Here is a 24,488-nt window from a genome sequence, read left to right as displayed (position 1 = left end):
AACATAATATGATAATTTTAATGACAGCAGCATGCATGTTATTTGCATTTGTAGAAACAGTTTTCAGGATAGACAATGCTGTCCCCATCCTAGCTGTAATGGGTTATTCTACCTTGAGACTTCGTGCTACCCAGCTTTCTTTCACCACTGGAGGCTACCAGTTGTTCACTGTCAAACAAAATGGCACAAAGTATGAAGAAGAAAACAGTACAAAGACTAACATTACATCTCCTTTGTCTGTTACTGTCTCTCTAGAATGGTAGAGATGTCGTTGACGGACGAGGAGAGAACACAACTAAATGAGCATATGCAAAAATTTAAAGCTAACTATAGCAAAAGAGGAAATGGATAAACTTCTTAAATTTAATCAATCAATCCTCCTGCATTATACCCCCCTCCCGTGATCAGCAAATTTTATTGGCAGCATTCCCACCCCCTCCCTGATCGTTACGTTTTACCGATGGCACCCCGTGCTTTCATTAGCATATTATTGATGTTCTATCATTTTTAATTCCCTCTTGTTTCTCTTTCAGCTCCAAAAATATCTCCAATGGCTCACTTGGGGGGCCTCTTAGCCATGTGAGCTGAAGCCCCCTGGGGTATTTACTCTGCCCCTGAATCCGCTTATTGTTTTTGTTTGTTGTCCTTTGTACTTGGTGTAGTAGAACAAGTAAGTATTCTAATGCACATGTTGCGCATGACCAATAAAACATCTTGAATCTTAAAGGTCTCTTTATCAAAAGTGATTTATCATTATTGATATCTTCCTTTCCATGCAATCAACTGGCGAGTGACCATTGAGAGAAAATCGATACTCAATTTAAGTTCTGAAATTTAAGGTAGTTCTATAAAAATTAATAAGGTAAGTGGACAGAAATCTTTGTCTTGCTCTCTTCGTCCTGCATATCGCCCTGAAACCGTGTGGGCGTTAGCAGCTAGACTCCTGTCCAGCAGTATTCATTCCAAAAACCAGTGTGAGGAGACCAGAGAGGGGTCTGACGGTAATTCTCCACCATCTGCCCATCTTTCCACTGAGTCACTGCCCTGCACTGGATTTTCTAATCCCAGTGAGTCATTAACAGACAGACCTTGATTCGACTCTAGACACCTTGCCGTATTCCCCCTAGACATCCCTAGCATATTCCTTTTATTTTTCACTGTGTTACCCTCCTACTTTACCTGGCCGCTATCTATAAAATAAGTAAGTACTGTTTCCAAGGTAACATCTCCATGGTGAGTTGGCATCGTGAAATTTGACTTCAAAGGGAAACCATGGAAGGGTTCCTGAGGCAGTCTTCTAAAGCCCTATCCTTAAGAAATGCAGGACATGCAAGCCCAACGGCATAATAATAAATTGCTCAATCCATTTGGAAGAGTCAAAGAAAAGTCTTGTCATGCAAGTAAATAGGGCCAGGACTGGGGGGAGGCAGTCTGCTTAGTACCCCCACCAGCAGCCCTAAAAATGACAACAGATGTCCCCTCCCCCTCACCAAACAACATATACTGCCACTACTATTAATGTGCATCCAAGGCAAACAATCTGAAAAATCCCCTCCTAATAAAACTGTACAATATTAAATTGCATACAAAAGTATAAAATAAGTAGAGAACTACAAAGTTTGTGAAAATCGTTTTATTTCAATAATGCAAAAGTAATATAGTAATGCAATTTTTTCATTGGTTGCTTTTCTGAAATATGTATTAAAGGTTTAAATAAATTTTGGCTTCGTTGTTTTTGCACAGATATATATAAAACACGTAAAACAGACTGGCCTTATGCATTTAAAATGACAACACAACTGGCTAGTGAAAGAACATTTTTTTAGCACCAACACTTCAATCACAGTTGCGAATTTCGGGGCAAAATACCAGTTTTAATGACATCAATCAATCAATCAATTAATCAATCAGAACTGGCATACTGAAAACTACGATAAATGGTGTGATCTTAAAAGGTATCGCAACTGTGCAAAAGCATGCATTTTTAATAGTGCTTATGCAACATTGTAACCAAATATTGCGTTCAGTGTATACAAAATCTTGGATGGTGAAATATACTGTATATTCAATACAATCTTTTCTGTCTTTCATTTCCAATGCAAAGCTTGCAGCAGCAGTAGGAAAAGTGGCATAAATTAAGTAACCCGTTTAGTGTTTAGGTGCTCCCTCTAGTGGAGAGCTATAAGACATCCAAGTCTTTCTGCATGAGGTAAAACAACCTCAGTTTTGCTAACCAAGACAATCAGAAATTCACGATTTTAAGCAAAAATATTGTTAAAAAATATATATTTTAGACTGAAATTAATGAGAGGTCCATAACTAGCTAAACATTGTGATATCTAGACTGTTTTGGTTAATATAAAAAGGTACCTGAAAGGAGACAGCTCACTGGTGCTAAGATTGAAGATAATCAATAGGTGCAACACTGCACTGCTGCCTGACCCCACAGTAAGGAGACTCTTCTCGGTGCCTACCGCTTATCTCGCCATCTCCCAGACTGTCTGCTGGGGGCACGCTTCAGTTCCAACACCCCCAATTAAAACCATATGCCCTGCTAAATGTCTCCTTATCTGACATGAGTCTGAACCCATATGGATTCACAGGCATGGCACATTTTCAATTTTTCTAACGAAGTTTTTTTTTTTAAAAAAAAAAAAAAAAAACAACTTAAAGCTGAGAAAAGAAAGCTACTATTATCGCTACATCTTTTTTTTTCCGTGTGCTGCCCCCCAGCACCTGGCTAATTGCTGAGAATCCACCACGATGGAAGTGCCAACAGAATGCGTCATGTGGCCAATTGCATCACGTGATGCCAACGCGAGAGCGCTGTTTCTCCTGAAACAGAGACATCTCCATATGCCCATGGGCAAGACAACCCCAGCTCCCTGACGCCAGAGCCAGCCAATCCCAGGCCGTAAAATGAAATGGCGACGAATCAGATCCCAACGGTACGGTTATGCCAGACCAGCTAGCCTGCAGGCATGAAGGCTCAGGGTGACCTGAGTAAAGCTGAAATCCGCCAAATCCACCATCTCCTCATCGACTGTCTTCCTCTATCCCTTCTCCCAACCACACCTCCTGGAGGGATACTGAAGGTATGGTAGGGTTTGGGATTCAAGAGGGGAGTGGTCTGATATGTCAGCTCGATGGGGCGGAGTCACAGGGCAACCCGGACACAGGGGTGCTTGAGACAGACAGGCAGAATGCCCCGGTTGATTTGGTGGAACTCCACCAGCTGCAGAAGGTCTATGAAGAGTGTCACGCCGTCGTCCATGGTGTAGTAACTCCTGCCTCCGTCTTCACACTGAGGTGTAAAGGTGTCATTTACAAGTGGAACCTGGGCATAGAGAGGCATTGCTCTAGAAATGGTGAAGCTGGTGTCTGAAATGATAGACAGGATGATGGGGAAACAGACAGGCGGGACGAACTGAGAGACAAAACCATCAGGCAGAGTGAGTAGGGAACGGTGAGATTAAGCTGCAAATCTCATAGAAACGGCTACATATTCATCCAGATGGATGCAGAAGCAGGCAGGCAAATAAGGAGAAAGGAGGGCTGGTCGACAAAAAAAGAGACAGAGAATCTATAAAAACAAGGAACAGAGATCTCAGCGACCGCTTTCACCGTTTCATCTTTCAAAGCCGTAAAGGGGAGAAAGGTAGGGCGATTAACAGGAACCGAAGAAAAATTGGGACATATGTACAGTAGATTAGTCTGGGTTTCGGGACCCAAAAACAATAAAAGCATAGCAGTGGAGAGTAAAAGGAGAGGAATAAGCCAGCTCACTGGGATGATGAGGTAGTGTTTGGTCTTCAGCTTGTGACAGAGTGAGAGGACGAAGCACACGGCGTGCTGCTGGCTCTCACGGATCAGGTACATCCTGCAGATATGGGAAGGGGGATGTCATGTGCAGCCAATGTATGATGGGCGACGGGGAGGGGACCTCAAACTCACCCATCGACAAGGCCCTGTTCCTCAATCAGTCTCTGCGCCTCCCCTCGTGACACCCCACCGTGGAACCAGGGCTGGGTCTGGTGAATCGCTGGGAAAACATCACACATCTGTAATTATAACTACAATCCACACGCAGATACCACGTGTGAAAATCACATATCACTGTTCTGCCATCAAGGGAAGTGGAGGATTTCCAAAGAGTGTCTCATTTTGGTTGGGGGTTTTCCAAAGATATCTCACTGTTGTTAGCTAGTACTTTTTAAACTAACAAGCAAAGGATTTCCCAAGCAAAAATAAAAAAACAAACAACAATTTTCAAATGCGCCATAATGTTTTTTTCTAGCAAGCAATGTGATCTATCAGGCCTTGGAGATGTATTAGTAGCAGAAAGTGACTGAAATGAAGCTCCCAAGGCTACGCTGGGTGAGAAACACCATCCCAATGATAAACCATAGAATAACCAATGGGAAAGAGCTTGCTGCAACCGGTCACTGACACCCATCATAAGGTCTGAAACCTAATGAATGAAACCTAGTGATTACAACTCTATGCTTAATGTCTTCCACAAACTAGTAACAATGAAATGTATCCTCTGCATTTAACCCATATGTGACATAGCAGGGGGCAGCTAATTCAGTGCCCACGGAGCAGTGCCTGGGGGTGGTACATTGCTCAGGGTACCTCAGTGGTGCCTTGCTGGTCGAGGATTCGAACCTGCAATCTTTCAATTACAAGAGCACTTCCATAACCATCAAGCCACCAATGCCTCATACATAGCGTGATGCATGCTGGGATGCAGCACTCTGTGCTTTGTACTGTGGGGGGGGACTCACGCGTGCTGCGGGAGCCAGAGCAGGAGCTGGGCAGGCTGTAGCGAAGGGCTGTCTTCTTCTGATGGAGCAAAGCAGGCTGGACCATTAACACATACCTGCACTCTCTCTCTTTCACTCACAAATCATGCCACAGTATTTATCTCGCACCACAAGGTAAACGGCATGACATCTGTTTCCATGTATTTTCTACATTCATCTCATCTTATCCCAGCCCCTGTGTCTCTCCTTCCTCCCACGCATCGTTCTTCCCCCCTCTCTTACCCTCCAGGCCTGGCCCTCCTCCTGCTCGGCGTGCTGGGCCTCCCTGGGGTTCGCGATTACTCGACCTCCCGCCTTTCCAGAAAAATCCATGGCCACCAAGGAAGCTTCAGACATGCAGTGCTGGCCATTGGACACATGGGACCGTCGCTCAGAAATGACAAAACTATCACACTGACACTGGAAACTGATAGTCAAGGGACTATCACAGGCTTGCGGTTTAAATCTCAGCTAAGGCAGTTAGAGTGGTTGCAGCGTGGTCTTACCTTGACACCCAGGCGCCCAGTGCCCTCTTGCCTGCGTGTGAATTGGGACAGCTGGTAGTTACGCTGGAGCTGCTTTCCATACTGCCATCAACAGGTGAGATAAAATTATAAGATTTCAAAACTGAAAGCTGTGTCAGTCATAAACACTGTCATGCACCGGCAACAGCACCATAATGATAAGCCAGTCACTAGAGCAGACAGATCTGCTTGTTTGTGTGACATGATCAAATCATCCATGGTCTGTATCCAGATTCAGCAGGAAGTCCAATAATGGTGCAGCAAACCATGGCTCTGATATTGATACACACAAAAAAATAGTCAACTACTAATATTAATACTAGTACTCTATCCATCCATTATTTACACTGTCAGAAAAAAGAGTACCAGTTTGTACCTCTGCTTGTCACTGGGGCTTGTCAAGAGTGTGCCTAAGCTGTAGGTAATTGTACCTTTTAAGGTACAAAAATGGACTGAGGATTATCCCCCCACAAACATCATTATGTACCCCTGATGGTACAAAAATGTTCCTCATAGTCCATTTCTGTATCTTACAAGGTACCTTGAGGGTACAGCCGAAGTGACAAGCAAAGTTACAAATTGGTGCTTTTTTCTGACAGTGTATGGCCACTAATATTGATATTATTGAAACTCAATTCAGTGTCTATCAGATAAAGAACAAGGTTCCTATCTGCCAGGATGGAATATTTGTTTTGTAATATATTTCTGGACTTTTAAGGAAGGATTCTCTCCTCCTGGCCCTTTAAAGCCTGCGTGTACCGTGTCACATTTGAAAGTACACCCGGTACTCCCATCACCATGCCACCTGCCCGGCTCCTCACCTTAAACAGCCTGAAGGCAGTGGTCCAGCAGGTGCGCGTCTGCTCATTCTCCGCGGCCAGCAGCTTCATGTCCCGCCAGCGAGCGCGGTTCCTGCAGGGCTGGAGGATGCCCACACAAACTCCACTCATTTGCAGCCCTTCTGCTTCCCGAAACTGACCTCTCTGGTCACCTGCCTCAGACCACACCGCGCTGCCACGATGACCTGCTCTTTGCAGTGGTACCACCCACTGCACTGCCTTTGCTGAGGCGCCGCAAAATCGTTCTGGGGCAGGCCGGTCATGGCTGACGTTACCTTTATGCAGAAGGTGAAGTCTGAGGGAGCCCCGTAAAGCTTGCGTCCATTAGTAACGGTGTAGATGTTGAGATCTTCCAAATCTGCCACGTACTGTAAATGCCGAGGCTCCTGAAGAACGAATACAGATAATTTTGCTAGTTTACAGGGAACATCCGTGCCTTTGACTATTCTCCTTTGTGTACCCTGGTTGGGTTTCTTTCTCAAGCTTCTTACTAGTGTTAAAAAAAGAGGGAACGAGGCTGACTTTGGAAAGCCATACTGCCATCAGCTCCACTGTAGCTACTAAAGATTAGCATTCTTGTCTTGACACAAAGAAGCTGCACCCATCAGAACTTCAGTGTATGCTTAAGATGGGCCAACTTCAAGACATGAGGTGCTTTTCCACTGCACCCAGTACCATACTCAGAAAACAACGATAAACAAAGTAGAAAAACAAAAAATTGTGATCTGGTTGGAAGAACAGAACAAAAAGATCGGGACGGCATGACAAGAAATTTAAAAAGCATTTTGTTTGATATACTAGGACAGCGTGCTATATGTGTGCTGTCCTGGCGATGCGATTTTATTGTAAACATAGTGATGTGATTTTGTTGTAATAAATTCTGGAGCATTTATAAAGCAAAAAGGAGTTCATAAATTTCTCGGAAACTCATCCAGGCATGCTTTCAAACAGTAAGCACGCGTGCAAAAGCAGCAGAGGTAAACTTTAAACAAATTTTTTAACATATATGAGATAAGAGGAAATAAAATTAAAAATGCAAAGCTAGTTAAGTTTATTTTTTATGACAGAGTAAAAAATGTTTTAGCAAATCTTAAACTCCCTGCGCTATAATGTCCGTACAGAATTTAAAGTACGAAAAAGTCTGATCTTAATCAAGCTGATTAGCGATGTGAGAATGGCAAGTGCATAACATACGATGTTGGTATTAATATCACCCAGTCCTATAATATACTACAGCCATTTCTAGAGTTCAGTACAAAATATCTGCCTCGTGTTGTGATGTCATTTGGCGCTGGTACCAGTTTTTACACCAGTGGAAAACCAACACCTTGAAGTACCGTATTTTGGTACTTTCTCAGGAGTACCAAAATGACAGTGCCTGCCGCAGTGCCCATGGAGGAGGCTGAGGGGAGGCAGGCACGGTTGCTTCCATCCTGTGAATCTGACCTTGGAGAAGCCCTTGGTTGAGCAGTAGAGGCCAGACCTCCTCAAAAAGAAGCAGATCTTTTTCCACGCCTTGCGGCTGGGCTCCCGGACTTGCAGGAACCCCTGGATCTCTGGACAGCTACCAGAGTTGAGCAGGTTCTGGAAGGGAGAGGACTTAGCCGCCAACCCCAATGTCGAAAACACAGTCATGCCTGAGACATCTACACCTGGTGCCAAATGCCAACAGGACAGGTCTTATACCCCTGCAAACACCTAACCGTGAAGCTCATGACGGCATTTATGGATTGTAGCAGTACTGCATGGTTCAAATATACCTATGAATTGCACATTAGACATACAGTGCATCCAGGAAGTATTCACAGCGCATCAGTTTTTCCACATTTTGTTATGTCACAGCCTTATTCCAAATGGATTAAATTAATTTTTCCTCAAACTTCTACACACAACACCCCATAATAAAATGTGAAAAAAGCTTGAGGTTTTTGCAAATTTATTAAAAACAAAAAAAAAACTGAGATATCACGTGTACATAAGTATTCACAGCCTTTGCTCAATACTTTGTTGATGTACCTTTGGCAGCAATTACAGCCTCAAGTCTTTTTGAATATGATGTCACAAGCTTGGCACACCTATCCTTGGTCAGTTTCACCCATTCCTCTTTGCAGCACCTCTCAAGCTCCATCAGGTTGGATGGGAAGCGTCGATGCACAGCCATTTTAAGATCTCTCCAGAGATGTCCAATCGGATTCAAGTCCGGACTCTGGCTGGGCCAATCAAGGACAATCACAGAGTTTTCCTGAAGTCACTCCTTTGATATCTTGGCTGTGTGCTTAGGGTCGTTGTCCTGCTGAAAGATGAACCGTCGCCCCAGTCTGAGGTCCAGAGCAGGTTTTCATCCAGGATGTCTGTGCACTGCTGCAGTCATCTTTCCCTTTATCCTGACTAGTCTCCCAGTTCCTGCCACTGAAAAAGCATCCCTACAGCATGATGTTGCCACCACAATGCTTCACTGTTTCTTCCAAACGTGACGCCTGGCATCCACACTAAAGAGTTCAATCTGTCTCATCAGACCAGACAATTGTGTTTCTCATGGTCTAAGAGTCCTTCAGGTGCCTTTTGGCAAACTCCAGGCGGGCTGCCTTGTGCCTTTTACTAAGGAGTGGCTTCCGTCTGGTCACTCTACCATATAGGCCTGATTGGTGGATTGCTGCAGAGATGGCTGTCCTTCTGGAAGGTTTTCCTCTCTCCAAAGAGGACCTTTGGAGCTCTGACAGAGTGACCATCGGGTTCTTGGTCACCTCCCTGACTAAGGCCCTTCTCCCCCGATCGCTCAGTTTAGATGGTCGGCCAGCCCTACGAAGAGTCCTGATGGTTTCGAACTTCTTCCACTTATGGACGATGGAAGCCACTGTGCTCATTTTGACCTTCAAAGCAGCAGTAATTTTTCTGTAACCTTCCTCAGGTTTGTGCCTCGAGACAATCCTGTCTCTGAGGTAGACAGACAATTCCTTTGACATCATGCTTGGTTTGTGCTCTGACATGCACTGTCAATAGTAGGACCTTATATAGACAGGTGTGTGCCTTTCCAAATCATGTCCAATCAACTGAATTTACCACAGGTGGACTCCAATTAAGCTGCAGAAACATCTCAAGCATGGTCAGTGGAAACAGGATGCACCTGAGCTCAATTTTGAGCTTCATGACAAAGGCTGTGAATACTTATGTACATGTAATTTCTCAGTTTTGTTTTTTTTTTTTATAAATTTGCTAAAATCTCAAGTTAACTTTTTTCACGTTGTCATTATGGGGTGTTGTGTGTAGGATTTTGAGGAGAAAAATGAATTTACTCCAAAGTGATGCGCTGTGAATACCTTCCGGATGCACTTTACTAAACTGAAAGGCAGCAGAGGTTTTCATATATACCAGTTCTTTGTAATAACATACTGCATTTGTTGCAGAAGGAAAACTGAAATGCACTCTGCAGCCTTAAGCGTCTATGCATTTTCATTTATTTTGATACCAGATACTGTAGTAGTACAATTAGGCTACTAATAATAATAAGAGTAGTAGTAGTAGTAGTAGTAGTAGTAGTAGTAGTAGTAATATAGTAGTAATTATGATAAAGTACTCTTTCCTAAATTGCTTTTATAAGCTTGGGTTAGATTATACACTAAGTTTAAGTATTTTCAATGTGTAATGGGTATGGTATTGTCTTGAAGACACCAAAATAAAAGAATTTATCTAACAGAATCCTACAAATTAAGCCATTTTCTACATCAATGACTGTATCTTTAAGGCAGACCACAATAGATAAAGCATATGAATGTTCCGATTAGCATCTCTTTCGCTCTCTGCAATTTAATCACTAACTCAAGGTTACCTGGATGAGTTCTGATGAAGTCATGCCCTTGTTGACATCAGCGCTATCAGAGATCATGTGTTCCGGAAAGAACATCTGAAACAGGATATGACAGGAACCACTCACTTGCACACTAGTCCAGATACCTGACATCCAGTCTTGAGGGGAAGACAGACTAGGACAGATAAAGCCAACCCAGACCCAAAAAAGGAACGGATACAGCTGGTCATTACCATGGGTGTTTTGAAAAACTCGTATTTGGCGTAGTTCTTCCTGAATAAAAGCTTGCTATCGCCATCTAGTGGCCAGGTGGCCTGCACTTCCACCACTGTCTCATGGTCTTCAAGGCAGCGCTCTGTTGGCACACACAAACCAGACGGGGCCAATGTCAGTGCACACTCTTCACCTGGCCGCAGAACATGCCTACGCTGCCACCTGAAAAGCCTTTAACAGAACTGCCATTATAGAAACAGAATGCATCGGGAAATTTGAGAACTTCACCGGTAAAGGATACAGGTCATCCCAGGAGGGCTACCTAAGTACCCCTGAGCAAGGAAAATACCCTGTCAAAGAATGAAAAGAAAAGACCCAGATATACAAAGGTAGCCTGGTTTTACTTCTCGTAGTTTTATTAGATTACACTACTTCTGTATCTCTATACTGCGATGGGCTGGCCCCCCATCCTGGGTTGTTATCTGCCTCGTGCCCATTGCTTCCGGTATAGGCTCCGGACCCCCCGCGACCCAGTAGGATAAGCGGTTTGGAAAATGGATGGATGGATGTGTGTCTATAATTTGCTTCTTTATACAGACGCTCCCTGGGTTACGATGCTCCGTGCTACAATATTTTGTGATGGGGATGATTAACACACAGTACACAGTAGTAACACTCAATACATTGAGATATTCAACACTTTATTATCAAATAGGCTTTGTGTTATTTTGCCCAACCGTATGTGGAATGTAAGAGTTCTAAGCATGTTTAAGGTAGGCTAAACTAGGCTATGATGTTTGTTAGGTTTGATGTACTCTATTAAAATGCATTTTCGCCGTTACAATAACCTTACAATAGGTTTTTCGAAACATTACCCCATTGTATCCCAAAGATCGTTTGTATTGACATTTAAGGGCAGCACAGCAACACTAGGTAGAGCTGTTGCTTCACACCAAGAATGAGACTTGGAATCCCCAGCCCAAGGACATGCAGCTTGGCAGACTGGTGTATCTAAATTGCTTATGTGCATGTGGCTGTGTGCATCTATGTGCCCTGAGATAAGCTGGTCACCCATCCATTGTGTATCTCTGCTAGTGTGCCCCACACTACTTGGGATGGGTTCCAGGATACTCCCTCCCATGAACCTGGCAAGGACAAGAATTAGGAAGTTGACTGGATACTGACATTTATTGTTAACTGGCCACTCCAGAGACGTAGAACAAGCCCCATTTAAGTCACCTCAGGATCATTCTTTCATTCAGTCACTGGAAGGTCGCTTTTCAAACCTACTTATCGCGTCATAATAGGGAGTCTCATCAAACAATGAGGTAGCCGGTGCGGCGTCATTCAGGCTGAATAATACGCGTGGCTTTGGAGAGCTCTTCTTCCTTTGTACGCTTTGCCAATTTTTCTCTCCTGTATGATTACTCATCTATTGTCAGCTTTCGGCTAGCACTCCATTTGCAAACATTTGTTTGACAAATTACCTAAAATGTGCATCGTTAAATATGTATTTAACCTAGCATCAGATGCTTTAAAGTATTTTAAGTGAGATGCAATATGAAGAGAACAAATTGCATATGGCATTAGGAGTGTAGTGAGGGCACTGCAGGCAGTGCTGCCAGTGCAGCCGCACTGGGGCTCTTAGAGACAGGGGCCCACGGAGGATCGATGGCCCCTTTTCTGGGCAGGATCAGGAGGCTATTGATCTATTGAATGACTGCAGCACATTACGTTGCATTACATGCTTTCTACATGTATTACATGCTTTCTTTCCAACCAGGCTATAAAAGTTTATATTGTAACACTTAAGGATATTTCATGAAGATACAAGCTATATCCGTAACATTTGACTGGTAAGCGTCAAAGGGTTGGTGTGCATGTTCAGAAACGAGGAGTCCCCCACCCCTCCCAAAAAAAAGGGGGCCCATGATAGAACTCTGACGTCACTGACTTCACATCTGGATCGGCGCTACCAGTCTCACCTAGTCCGAGGCCCGCATGCAGCTCTATAAGGGCCCAGCTCTCCTGGTCTGCGCAGTGGGCCGTCTGCACCAGCATGCGGCAGACGTCTCGTGCCGCGGCACCCGTGGGAACCCAGAGCGAACGGCTGCGACCATCCTCCCCGAAGACCTTCACCACCTGCCAAGACCCACGACAGACACGTGGCTGAGAGTGCGCCGTGCAGAGGTGAACCCTGCTGCCGTCATATGGTGACTCGGCCCTACAAGCGCGGAGGGGAAATGCTGATGTCTAAATGCACAAGTAAAGAAATGTGACCGATGTGTTGACAGGCATAGAGGCAGCGCTGAGCACAGGGTACACAATGAGGGACAGGCAACTGAAAACAGATGAGGACCTTCAACTAAAAGTAGCATAACACCATGACACCATAAACAAAAGCACATAGAGAAAGGATTAGAGTCTAGTATCAAAGAGTAGACAGATCTGTCAGGATAAAGGTCAGCTTGTAAAAACATTTACATAATAATAATGACATCATCGATATCCACCAAATCATCTTTTTTTCCACTCTCTAATAATAGTGACTAAGAAAATTCACTTTAAATTCAAGGAGGTGTGAAAAATGTTGACATACACTTAGGTAAACACTTATATTAAATTCTTTTAGAATCTGGCCCTTAAAAGGTGTTAAGACAGAGGTTTTTACAATAAAAACATGCAAGTGCATTGCAATATATGTAAAGAAAGTCCTGCTGGCTTGTATAAATCTATCAGGACTGTTAAACAGAGCCAGCTGAGTTGTTTGAGAGTGAAGAAGCAGATAGGAAAGAAGTACAGAAGCAAAAAAAGTTATGTATGGGTTTACATAAAATGCAGCAATAATGGTTTTTAAGTCTTTTTGTGCTGGTATCCATAGTATTGTTATTGTATTATCATGTCTGTTGCAGCCGTTATGCCCATCATTCTGCCCATTGTGGAGGTTAAACGTTGGTTGGACAAATAGAAGTAGTCGTGCTGGTGAGCCTGCTGCCTGGACAGCCGGCATCTAACTGCAACCGACAGGCAGCCCGGAGGCTTCCAGCCAGATGATGCATAGAACAGGACCCTGAAGAGAACCAAAGGACCATTCTCCTGAGAAACATGCGTGGGAAAGTAAATGTCAGATATCAGAAGGTAAACCTGTCACTTAGCTGGCAAACATGAAACTGATTAGATCCATCAGCATAAAGATGGCCTCTTTGTATAAGGGGATTGAACAGGTTAGAGTGATGGAGCAACCACACTGCAGTTGGTAAAGTATTATTGTCTCGAGTGTTTTTTACCTCAACAAAGCACAGGTTATGTGGTCTCAGATGCAGTAATCCTGGGAATGCACATCTAAAGGGCACCTTGCCCGAATGCACCTGGCCTGGCATCGTTCCTTTTTACTAGCCCCTCTGGAGCTGTTAGTGTCATGGCCTGTTACAGGCATGTAGCCTTATAGCCCAAGGCTTTTCTGTGTTTCAGATTTTTGCCCTTGTTCTGAGAAGATGGAATATTTCCCAGCAAGAGCTGCTGATTTAACCTGAAGAGAACCATCTCTGCCCTTGTGAAGAGAATCAACCACTAGCCATGTCTCACTGAGGATTGTTTGTGGCTATTTCTGTTTGTAACTAGTTTCCTTTCCTGTATATTAATTGGCTGGGGGGTTTGCACAGGTCCTTACATTGATAACTGTTCTTCTATCTCTTCTCTAGAGATGATGTAAAAACAGGATCTCATTACTTGGCAAGAGCCTACAGGTGCGTCTCTTCGCTTACAGAAATGTAGCAGCATAAAGGTGCTAAAAGTGGGATGGAGAAAGACACATTACATTAGGCTAAGACTGGGGAGGATGTGGCATGGAAACCCCATGTTTTCAGAGGCTTTCAGAGAAGTAGACGACAGATTAATGCTTGCTTCCTTGAAAGCAGGATCGCAGAGGTCCATGGGAACTGGAGAATGGCGTGGTCTAAGGAGACACAGCTAAACTGGGATTCCTGGAATAACCCAAGCTTCCCATTCTGTGACCTCTCTCTAGGGACTTGAAGACCCACAGAACCTCCAGCTCAAGTGACAGCCAGCTAGGGATACCCACCACCAGGTAGACTGGCTCCAATATGGCACTGCCATAAGCAGCATAAAGGTACGACACATGTCAATGCATGATAGCTAAGATACGGCATGTTAAACACCAGCATTTTCCGAGGTGGCCTGATACCGCTGGCCCAGTCCAAGGGCAGACAGCCAGACAATGCCAAACAGAGCTATAGAGATGGTAATCGCAGCAGCTGTCCATCAGTCTTGTGGTACCGGGTTCTTCTGAACTCAACAAGAGCCCCATGCACTCCATTAGTAAGGTCCAAATGTACTCTAGAAAACCAGCTAAATGGAGAATAAGAGAAACAACATCTCAGGAGAAATATCACTGTATCAATATATTACTCATACTGTGCTGGTAATGTGCCAATCGGTGGTATCTGAGACACTGAATTGTGAATGACAGGGCACGCTCACTGCTGTGTCATCCTGCCTCTCAGTATCCCAAGGGACAGCTATAACAACCAGTCTGACCTGGATATGTCATCTGCCAATCACCAGGCCCAGACAGCCTGGGGCAGGAAGGATAACAGTGGCACATTATATGGCTCCCATTCATGACGGCATGCAAGGATTGTGCAATGTTCCAGGGTAGGGTACATTTCGCATTCAACACTGCGATCCCCTTCCACTTAGTGTCCTTTTGTCTCTTTTATTGTTGCATAAAAGTTCAACTTAGTGAAAAGAGAGAAAAAACTTTTGGTTTCATTTGAGTAGCAGAGCAACGTCGCACAAAGACACCAGTTTAAAGGGAAAGGATTTCGGAAGTTTTAGATAGCTAGCCATGCTATAACAAATAAAAAACAAAATACCAGGAAGGATTTTTAAACAAAAAGTAGAAACTTCGTGAGAAGTGTTTTCAGCTGTGATTGTTGATATTCCGCATTCCTACTGCATAATTAATTTGTTTGCACCATATGCATCATTTTTGCATGTTGCCTGTTTTGCACAATATGTAAAGTTTACCTTAATCTTTATAGGACTACAGATATTTACCACAAAAAAAGCAACTCCTGACCTTCTCTTTAAAGCTACCACCATTGATTCTGTCATTGTGTGTTATGTTTTGAACACAGGTATGTCACCATCAAAGCTGAAAATAACTCCTCTTCAGGTTAACCAGCCACACACCAACGCAAAATGTCAGAAAAATGTCTTCCGAGGATATGTCACTTTCAGTTTGTCCCATATCCCAAGACTACGAAAAGTTTGGCTTCAAGCAAGCAGGAAGTCGGGAATTTAAGGCGAGTTGCGTCACAGGCACACTGAAGCGTCATCTCCCCTTGTCAACTGCTTTTCTTTGCCTGAATTAACAGGTTACAGATTTTAAGAAACTTTGAACTTGCAGCTAGAAGGAGATGCTTTGAGATTCCAGCTCGAGCTGCCAGTTGTTTTATACAAGTTTTTGTGCCTGACACTCGAAGCAGCATTCCTGTATTAACCTGGCCGTTTCAGGTCACGCCTGACTGCGGATTCTGCCCATTTGTTAGTGATGACACTGTAATCTCAGTGTCTGCCACACTGCAGAACAATGACGATTGATTGGCAGTGTGCAGCGTGGTGATGTTGGCCGTGTGAGTGGAGCAGCTCGTTGGGTCACCTCTTAGGTGGAATCCTGCATGAAAGACACTGTGTGTTAAAGGACTTTCTGTACCTATGCCAGGTGTCTCGTCACTTGGAAAACACTATGCTTTTTGCCACTGATTTGTTTTCTTCTCTATGTGTGGAATACCTGAAGGTTAAGCTACTCTCCACACAGTTTACAGTCTGTTTAGGTCTCTATTTAAGGCACATTACACATGTATGAAGCTAGGTCCAGCCCTGGCTTTCTGCATAAGCAGAATGCATGCTCTTCCCACAGTCCAAAAACACACGTTTGAACTACTCGTGTCTCTGAATGGCTAAAGCATGTGTTTGTGTACAAGAATACGTACCCTCTGATGGACTGGTATGCTGTAAAGGATGCCACCTGCTTCATATCATGTTTTCCTGGGAGAATTCCCCCACTACCCCAAAGTGGCTAAGTATTTGGAAAATAGATGAACAAATAAGTAAGACATCTAACACGGGATTGGTCCAGTCAACACTTAGACCTGTAGCACAGTATTCCTGCGTTTTTCATTCCTTGTTTCTCTGTCGTCTTCATCCTGTTGCGTTAATCTGCGTAATGTCAGAAGCATTCTTTCCGCGATGAGTCGCACCGCCCTCGTCAGGCGCTGTTGAGCTGTCGCCTCTATAGCGCCTTTGCGAGGCCCCGCACATACGTGTGTGTGTGAGCATGCACATGGCCCCCGGGCGGCCTCAGTTGCCCCCCCCCCCAGGCCGGGCACATCAGGTAACATCTACCGTGCCCCAGGACAGCTCTCTGCCGTCCTGGCGCACTGCTGGCCCCAGTGACGGCTTGTCCCCTGAGGCACCTAATTACAGACGGGCTTCTGGCGTCAGTCTGCGAGATGACAGCATCCGCGAGCAGCTCTGCCAGCCACCGTGTAAATGACATGCTACCACATACCAGTAAGACTGCGACAGCAGTCACGCCTCAGCACTCAGCGCGGCTGCCTCTATTCAGACCAGACCGAACCAAACCCGACAAAACAAACATAGCCGATTGGGGCATTTATGGAACTGCACGTATTGCAAAACTGCTTCACACCAAATTAACCACTTATTACCTGCTTCTGCATTCTTGAGTCACCCGAATGACACGCAGGCGGTTCATTAGCCTTAAGTGCGCATTTTTTCAACTGGTGGGTCGCAACCAAAATGTGGGTCATGTTTAGTGGGTTGCAGAGAGCCTGGTTAAAAAAATATCGCCACACTCACTCTCCTGGTCACCAACTTCATGTGTTTAACTTTTGGTGTGAGTTTGGATCATAAACTTACTGACCACGGAATAATGTTGGTTCTGAGTGTAGACCCACCGATAACCGCTACAGTACATTGCACTACATTTGTAGCTGTGCTCATCACTGAAGAATGAGGAATCATTGGTTATTTGTTATTATATTCAGGCAGTTGATTGATGAATGCCCACATATTTAGAAAATATAGTAAAATGAACAATGTCCTGTCCAGGATGTCTCCTGGTTTGTGCATAGTGCTTCCTGGGATAGGATTCAGTGACCATGACCCTTTTCTGGATAAACTGTTATTGAAGATGGATGGCTGGATGATGTTTATGATTTCACTGTAATGATTAGTGTGACAGAACGCTGCAGTAGGTCTTCATATTAAAATAATCTAGGCTGCAGGGTTTTTACAAATTAAAAGTCTGCCGCAGCAATCGTTGTATCTGAAGCAATAGTGCTACAAGGTGAGTGACATCATATGAACATCGCCTAGTCCAGGACCCCCTGGCACCAAAGCCCGCTTTCACTCACATGTGTGCCAGCTGCAGGAGAGCTGCCCTGTCCAAGTGGAGAGCCAATCAGAACCGGCGAGTGGGAGGGACTACAGAGCTCTGGGAAGGGATTGGGTATTGAGGGCACTGACGAAGCGGATGACTCTCCCTCTTTGGATCTGAAAGAAGAAAATGTAAAACAACACTATATATTAAAACTAAACTGGTATTTTTATCCAGAGTGACCACTGCCTTGTACCCTGTGTTTCTGGGACAGGCTCTACCCCCCCCCCCCCATCCAACCTGTACTGGCTAAGTGTTTGGAAGATAAATGGACATATTTATAAAACATCTGGCATGGGACTGGTCCAGTCATTTCCTGATCTGTTAAATTTTTCGCCATGACCTTGTACGAGATAAATGGAAGATGCCTGTATGAATAGATGCAGCATAGCACTTCTGACACTTTCAGTCTCTCCTCCATCAGACTACATACTTTGCAGCTCAGGACCTGAGCTCTACCGCCAGCTGTGTGACTTAGTCTGCAGCTGGCTGCCAATGGGAGGCAGACTCCGTAAAAGTGCTTCCATAAATCTGTCAGCTGCCTGGAAGTTGCCGGGTGCCGGTGGTGAGGGGGCGTGCCGCTTTTATGCTCGGAGCAAACCTACCCGCACGGCACCCAGGCCTCGTGCCGAAACGTTAAGAGTTGAACTGCACTGAGACCTGTGCTGATATTATTCTGCATCCTTTGACTTGTTCAAGCTGTTCTCACGTAATGCAGAGTAGTTGAGCTAGTTAACCCATGACCCAGTGAGCCAAAGTACCTGTTCTGATGGATGCTGACTGGCAGGGACCGGCACAAGGCTGAAGTTGCCACAGCTGAGGTCCTAATACTGGGGTTATTCTGAACATCTGTGCAGGTGCCCTTGGCACTGTCGGCCCCCTTAAAGACTTCTCTCCACGACCCTTCCACCTCCATGGAATTCTCTAGAACATAAACATTAGTGTATTATTAATAGAGTTATAAAATGTCCATTTCACTAACCATACACAAATAGGTAGCACAGCACTGCCACCCCCCCCCCCACCCCCCAAACTCTGTGTTAAAAAAATCTGTGTTAAAATTAATGGAAGGATATCAGGAGTGGGACAAGGCAAAACCAAACACAGGAGAAAAAAAATGTAGTTTAAGAACAAAAACAGATATGGAGATAGGTGGTGACTGACAGAGGATACGGAATCTGGGAGCCACAGAGCGACTAAAAGAAGGAAAATGGCAAGCTTAGTCATTTCTCCAAAATCACAGCAGCCTGACTGCTCCATGACCTCAGCCAGCCTAACCACCATACAGAACGACAGACAGACAGACATGCAGACAGACTTTATTGACAACAGCAACAGGCAGTAAATAAAAGGCAATTGTAAAGACCAAAAAAAATACAGCAACAAATACAATAAATAATAAAATGAAACCATGATATGTTAATACATATTAATAACACATATATGACTGCAGGTGATATTTCCTCACACATCCTATTTACAGGAAGAGGCACAAGGTGCGGCCCAGGACAGGGCTTAGAACAATGATATGCACGCGGCAACTGAAGCAACAAAAACAAGACAACCAGTTTTTCAACCAGGCATGAAGAGTGTTTGTGCGTGTGCATAAACACATCATACCCTACACTACCTGCTCGGAACTTGAGGGGCAGCTTATCTATATTCGGGCGTACTTTGGAACGGGCAGAAGTGCAGTCCCTTAATGAACCAGCAGCCTTCGGGGGCAAAGCGGGGCCCACCTTCAGCTGTCACGCAGCGGCCCGCTGGCCAGCCGCAACTTGTAAGACTGCCTGACGGGCTGCAGCTAACGGCGGTGAATCACGGCCAATTCTCCGGGTGCGCCTCTCCCTCCTAACGGGCTGTCTTCTCCGTGAACCAGGAAGCGGGACTGTGCAGAATCTAAGAACACAACAACACGTAGAAAATAAAAAAAAAAAACCACACTGACACGTGGAGAGCCAGTGTGTAGATGCCTGTTTTCTAAGGCTTCCATTAGAGGAAACGTGATACAGCCGAAGCCCGCACAGACCAGCTCAGCTTCTGCTGTTATCTCAAGGGGAAAACTTACTCTGCCTTTTTCTTTCATTGACCGCAAAGAAAGAAGGAACAGGTGTCTTGCGGTGCAGCCACCACTGCAGAGCCTGGGTTTGTGCAGAGTCCGCCAGGTCTGTGAGGGTTATTCTTGGGTTTGCAGGGGATTAGACCCAATGCAGCTTTTTCTGCAACATGCCTGGACCTTTCTACTGTTTCACAGTTTTCTCATGATCAATGCAATGCACAAAACCATGGTAATATTCTCCTGAGATGGAAAAAATGTTGGCTTCTCGTTTATTTCTTAAACATACTCCATGTCGGCATATACTTGTCATTCTCCAAAATCAAGCAGGGAATAAATGAAGCCAGGTCTAGCTCAAGCACGCCAGCAGGTCACTCTCCCTGGCGGAGAGCAAACGGCGTGGGCCAGGAGGCGGAGGTGGCTGCTCGCCGTCAGACAGCGCACAAAACGCTCCTTTGTTCGACGACCCCGGATGACTTGGCGCCTGCGTGCACAAGCGTGCCCCGGCAGGGCGTGCCGTCACAGTCACACAGCAACGCTAACACACCTGGCGGGGGGTCGGAGGTCACTGGAGCAGGTGGAGAGCGCCTGCCAGGCCCCACCATTAGCGGGGCAAACAACCATCCGCGGATCTCCGAGGATGCTGGGAGGAACAACGACAGCATGACACGGAACGTTCAGTGACCAGACCTGTGCGTCTCAGCTTCCAAAGCCATGTGCAGAAGTGCCCTTTTCCAAGCATACTGACTAACTGTGTAAGATCCTGTCCCTCCTGAATGTCACATTAAAGTAATCCTATAAATTCCAGATCTATCAATAAGACAGCATTTCTGGCTGCTAATTAAATGCTGCACTGACTTCTTGGCAGCATGTACCTCTGCCTGCATTAGGTATTAGCAAAATGCAAATGTGTGATAGGCTTGGAGTAACTTGTATGTTTTTTTTTTTTAATTCATCATTTAATTGTTTTGTTTTTGAACTCCATGTTGCCCAAGGAGGAGTAATGCACAAACAAACACGTGCGTCCAACTTTATCCAAGGCTTTTCATCATCGGCAGATAATGAAATAAACAAAGAGATCAGCTAGCATGATCCGGCTTGGCTGCACGAGCACGGCTGAGCTCAGAGTCCGTCACACCACCGCAGCTCCAAAAGCACACACAGCTGGTGTCTCACCTCTGCTTAATGTGACCCAAAATAGGCAACCCAAGAAGATGCCTGTTTTCTGCCTGTCTCTCTATGCAGGCTGCAAGTCCAAGGCATGTCTATTTTTAATTTCTGCTTTGACATGAAGGGACCTGCTATTAGTCTGACTGTCCCATGAGCATGCGTCGACAGAGGAGTTCCCATCCGACCAGCCCGGTATCACTTCACATCTGTGTCCTCGCTTCACCTCCGCGCTCTGCCCTGCCTCCTCACCCTTCGAAGGGCTCCCCTGCGCAGCCCCTCCTCCACCCTCGAAGCCACCCTGAGCGTTTTCTGGTGCTTGTTTAAGTCTGCCTGATCTAATCTCAGGTATCCCCTCTGGGAAGACAGATACCAGACAGAATCCAAAATCCAGAGCCAAAGTCAAAGTTCCTAAGAAAAACCGTGAATCGTGTAAAGATCCATGATTTTATTGATGTTTGTAATGCGATCCACTATTTACACTCATGAACATATGAACAGGTGGTTTCTTCATAGTTGAGGGCTGGGGGGTTGTTAGTGAAAACCTCTCCTGGGTTTTGTCAGCAATGCAGGCAGTGAGCTCACTTGAGTTTGGAGAACTGCCAGGAACCTGTTCTTTGTATTCAGACACAAAGCAGTTCAGTAGTCAAACTGAGATAGGGTGGCACAATGCCCCTTCCCCCACACCTGACTCACTCCTAAGACACCTCATGCTGAAACTTACTGCCCCCTTCCTGTCCTCCTCATGTACAACAGGCACGTATAAAGAGTAAACACCAAACCTCAGACTTGCACTCCAGGCAACTTGGGAATTATAAATTAGTACACAAATTAAAAATGAACAGCTCCAAAAAACATAATCACTACTTACTCATGCAATTTTTTCCAACTGAAACAATGTTCAAGTGATTTTGGTTTAACAAGTAAAAATGAAATAATCATAAAAATTAAAAACATAACCTTAAAACAGCAAACCTACGTCTAAATGTTTAACGTTCACTAAAGTTAAACAGAATAAGTAAGTCATTAAACTGAAACTAAAACAAAGTTTGCAGTGTTTTAATGTTACCCAGGACAACTTGTATTATCTGGACACATCCCATATCCCCTGTGCCTGTCCTTTGTTTAGCACTGTAAGCTAAAACCTGATTTTGAGGATTTTGTAGATAAGATACTAAATCTCAAGCAGGCATGAATAGCAGGCATAAAATAGAAGCAAATAAACAGAAATTCTAACCCCTGTTATCTGCTATCGTGGGGTTGGTGTTGTGACACTTTGAAATCTTTTTTGTATCAAGTATCAGCATTTTGATTCATTTTTACTTTGGAAATGGAATAGATATTACAATAATAGAAAAGACAGAGTGCAATGTTTGCTAAAGACTGTGTTCCCTAGTTTAACACCTAAGAAAAAAAAATATGTACCTGTAAAGTTGTGTTCATCTAAACCTAGCTATTCATTCAGAACTATTACCCAAGGTATTTAGAGTAGAAACATGCAGGACACAAAGAAAGCAGTTCTTGAATGATCAGTTAAACTTTAGCCAATTTCCACTGAATATACAGTCACCATCAAGGAAGTATTGACGTTTAGAAAATGATACTTGGATGAGAGTCGGCTAGGAAACTATTTTATCTCAGCTAAACAAGGCATGCCAAAGTAGAGAAACGGTTTATTTCAAAATTACGTCCGATTTATTATTTTTTAAAGATAATTGATTAATCAAAACCAAATGAACTCTAACAATCGACTCCGTAAAGCAGAAAATACAAACGCAATCACTTTCAGATTTCAGTGTTACACTATAATAACGATTCGCACATGCACTATCAAGCCCAAATTTGATTCGGAAGTTTCTTAAAGTAGATATGTATAATAAATGCCCTGAATAAAAACACAACTGGATCATACTCTGAAGGGTAAAAGGAGATCTTAAAGGTGCTTGTCCTCCCCAGACCGGAGACTGTACTTTACCTGGTCGGAAGTCGTCGGCGAGGCGGGCAGCGTACGAACTGATCACCTACAACCGGCAGATCCTGTTCCTTAGCCGCCACAAGCTGTCATTTCTCTGCCTCTCCCACGCACGGCTGACAGGCACTGCCCCGCGTCTCATATCCGTGGGAGGGGCGACCATGCAGTTCCACCTGAACTGTGGGGGCAGCTTTTTACGGGGTGTCCGATCTGACACAACGCAGGGTGTTGTGACAGAAAGTCTCTAAATCTGGTGTACGTTTTCTCTAGATCGCGTGTTCAGGGACAGATATATTTACCTACTGCACAAAACCATGCTTAACGTGTCGTATCCTGCACTGACGCGCAGAAGCTTAAAGAAATGTGCACGTTCTGTGTCGAAACTTGGGATAATACCTGTCATTCATTTTTTGAGGACTTTTTTTGTGAATTTTACACAATGGAAAGCTTTATCCTGACCCCTGAAGCATTAATATGGCTTAAATACTCCAAAGACAACTGCATTATTGACAATAGAGTTTTTACTGGTATCTTACATAAATTATGCGCGAATTACTGAGCAATTTACCTTCCAACCGTTTATCCAGTGCAAGTTCAAGGGGGAATTGGACGCTGTCGGCGTCAGTGTGTTTGTGTATTTTGTATCCATTTTGTTTCTGGTTGTATACTCCCTCGTCTTACAATTGTCCGAAGTATTATGGCATCTTCCAGTGCACACATAATATTCTCAAAATAAGGCAAGTTTAGTCAAGTTATTTGTGCATCAAATGAAAGCTCACACTTGATTTGATCAAGAATCTAGGTGTGTGGTTTTAACTGCAGTTCAGAGGATTCTGCTTCAAGCAGTCGTGGCACCCGTCTGCCCCGTTTCTTCGTTATCCACCTCTCATCCATAATCACATAAAATACCATATTCTGATCAATTCTTTTTTTGACTTTTTTTTTGCTGGTTCATCAAGGCAGTGCTGCTCAGCACCAGTCTATGACATACTTCTTGACTGCAGGATCTTTTGCTGTCACCGTTTCAAGCAGACAAAAACCGTCTAAACCAGTTCCGCACTTTTAAGAGACACATATAATTCCTGATTTTGGCTTCTCTTCACAATTTCAGTATTACTTTATAATAAGGCTCCTTCTTGTCACTTATAAATGGTGGTAATGTAAAAAAAAAAATCACTTGTTTGTACTTGTCTATTAATGATTTACAAAGAGTGACAACCAAATTAATAACCTGATTATGAACTAGGGTGCGGCATGGTGGTGCAGTGGTTAGCACTGTTGCCTCGTACCTGTCGGACCCCGGTTCGAGTCTCTGTCTGGGTCTCATGTGTGTGGAGTTTGCATGCTCTCCCCATGTCGTCGTGGGGTTTCCTCCGGTTTCTCTCCACAGTCCAAAAAAACATGCTGAGGCTAATTGGAGTTGCTGAATTGCCTGTAGGTGTTCCGGGATAGACTCCGGACCCCCGTGACCCAGTAGGATAAGCGGTTTGGAAAATGGATGGATGGATTATAAACTATTTATAAACCCTTTAAAGGGTAGTCTTATTGTAAATGTCATGTCCTGCCCTGCTTGATATTCATGTTTCCTCACTGGCTCTAACAAGCCACACCTATGGCTCGT

At 44.4% G+C, this 24,488-nt stretch overlaps 1 protein-coding gene across 5 annotated transcripts; it reads right to left on the bottom strand.

The window, feature by feature from the left end:
- Positions 1 to 1,618: 1,618 nt before the first annotated feature.
- Positions 1,619 to 23,150, bottom strand: grb7 (growth factor receptor bound protein 7). Of its 5 annotated transcripts, none has more exons than XM_049013912.1 (15): positions 22,871 to 23,024; positions 18,434 to 18,596; positions 17,650 to 17,788; positions 12,172 to 12,328; positions 10,207 to 10,328; positions 9,995 to 10,069; positions 7,615 to 7,752; positions 6,444 to 6,554; positions 6,151 to 6,249; positions 5,312 to 5,392; positions 5,049 to 5,168; positions 4,788 to 4,845; positions 3,955 to 4,042; positions 3,787 to 3,880; positions 1,619 to 3,337 (listed from the first exon to the last, which is right to left on the bottom strand). In XM_049013912.1, the coding sequence occupies exons 2-15, from the start codon at positions 18,586 to 18,588 to the stop codon at positions 3,158 to 3,160; spliced, it is 1,617 nt and encodes a 538-aa protein (XP_048869869.1). In that variant the 5' UTR covers positions 18,589 to 18,596; positions 22,871 to 23,024; the 3' UTR covers positions 1,619 to 3,157. The 5 variants fall into 5 exon arrangements, with proteins under 5 accessions (XP_048869869.1, XP_048869870.1, XP_048869866.1 ...); XM_049013913.1 differs by having other exon boundaries at positions 1,619 to 3,304; XM_049013909.1 differs by lacking the exon at positions 1,619 to 3,337 and adding an exon at positions 19,412 to 19,571 and having other exon boundaries at positions 3,344 to 3,880; positions 22,871 to 23,005.
- Between the last annotated feature and the right edge of the window lie 1,338 nt (positions 23,151 to 24,488).

Source organism: Brienomyrus brachyistius, chromosome 5 (assembly GCF_023856365.1).
Source record: "Brienomyrus brachyistius isolate T26 chromosome 5, BBRACH_0.4, whole genome shotgun sequence".
In the NCBI taxonomy this organism is placed as follows: Eukaryota; Metazoa; Chordata; class Actinopteri; order Osteoglossiformes; family Mormyridae; genus Brienomyrus; species Brienomyrus brachyistius.
Note: the sequence above shows the minus strand (reverse complement) of the source record. Positions and strands in the feature narration are given on the sequence as shown.

What these genes read in the sequence shown, in the direction of transcription:
- grb7 (XM_049013908.1), bottom strand. Translation starts at nt 18,588, where the DNA reads ATGGAGGTGGAAGGGTCGTGGAGAGAAGTCTTTAAGGGGGCCGACAGT. An exon ending in AGTTTTTCAAAACACCCATG is followed by an intron (nt 10,070 to 10,206) that starts GTAATGACCAGC and finishes ATCCTGTTTCAG; the next exon opens with ATGTTCTTTCCGGAACACAT. An exon ending in CAACCAAGGGCTTCTCCAAG is followed by an intron (nt 6,555 to 7,614) that starts GTCAGATTCACA and finishes TTCGTTCTTCAG; the next exon opens with GAGCCTCGGCATTTACAGTA.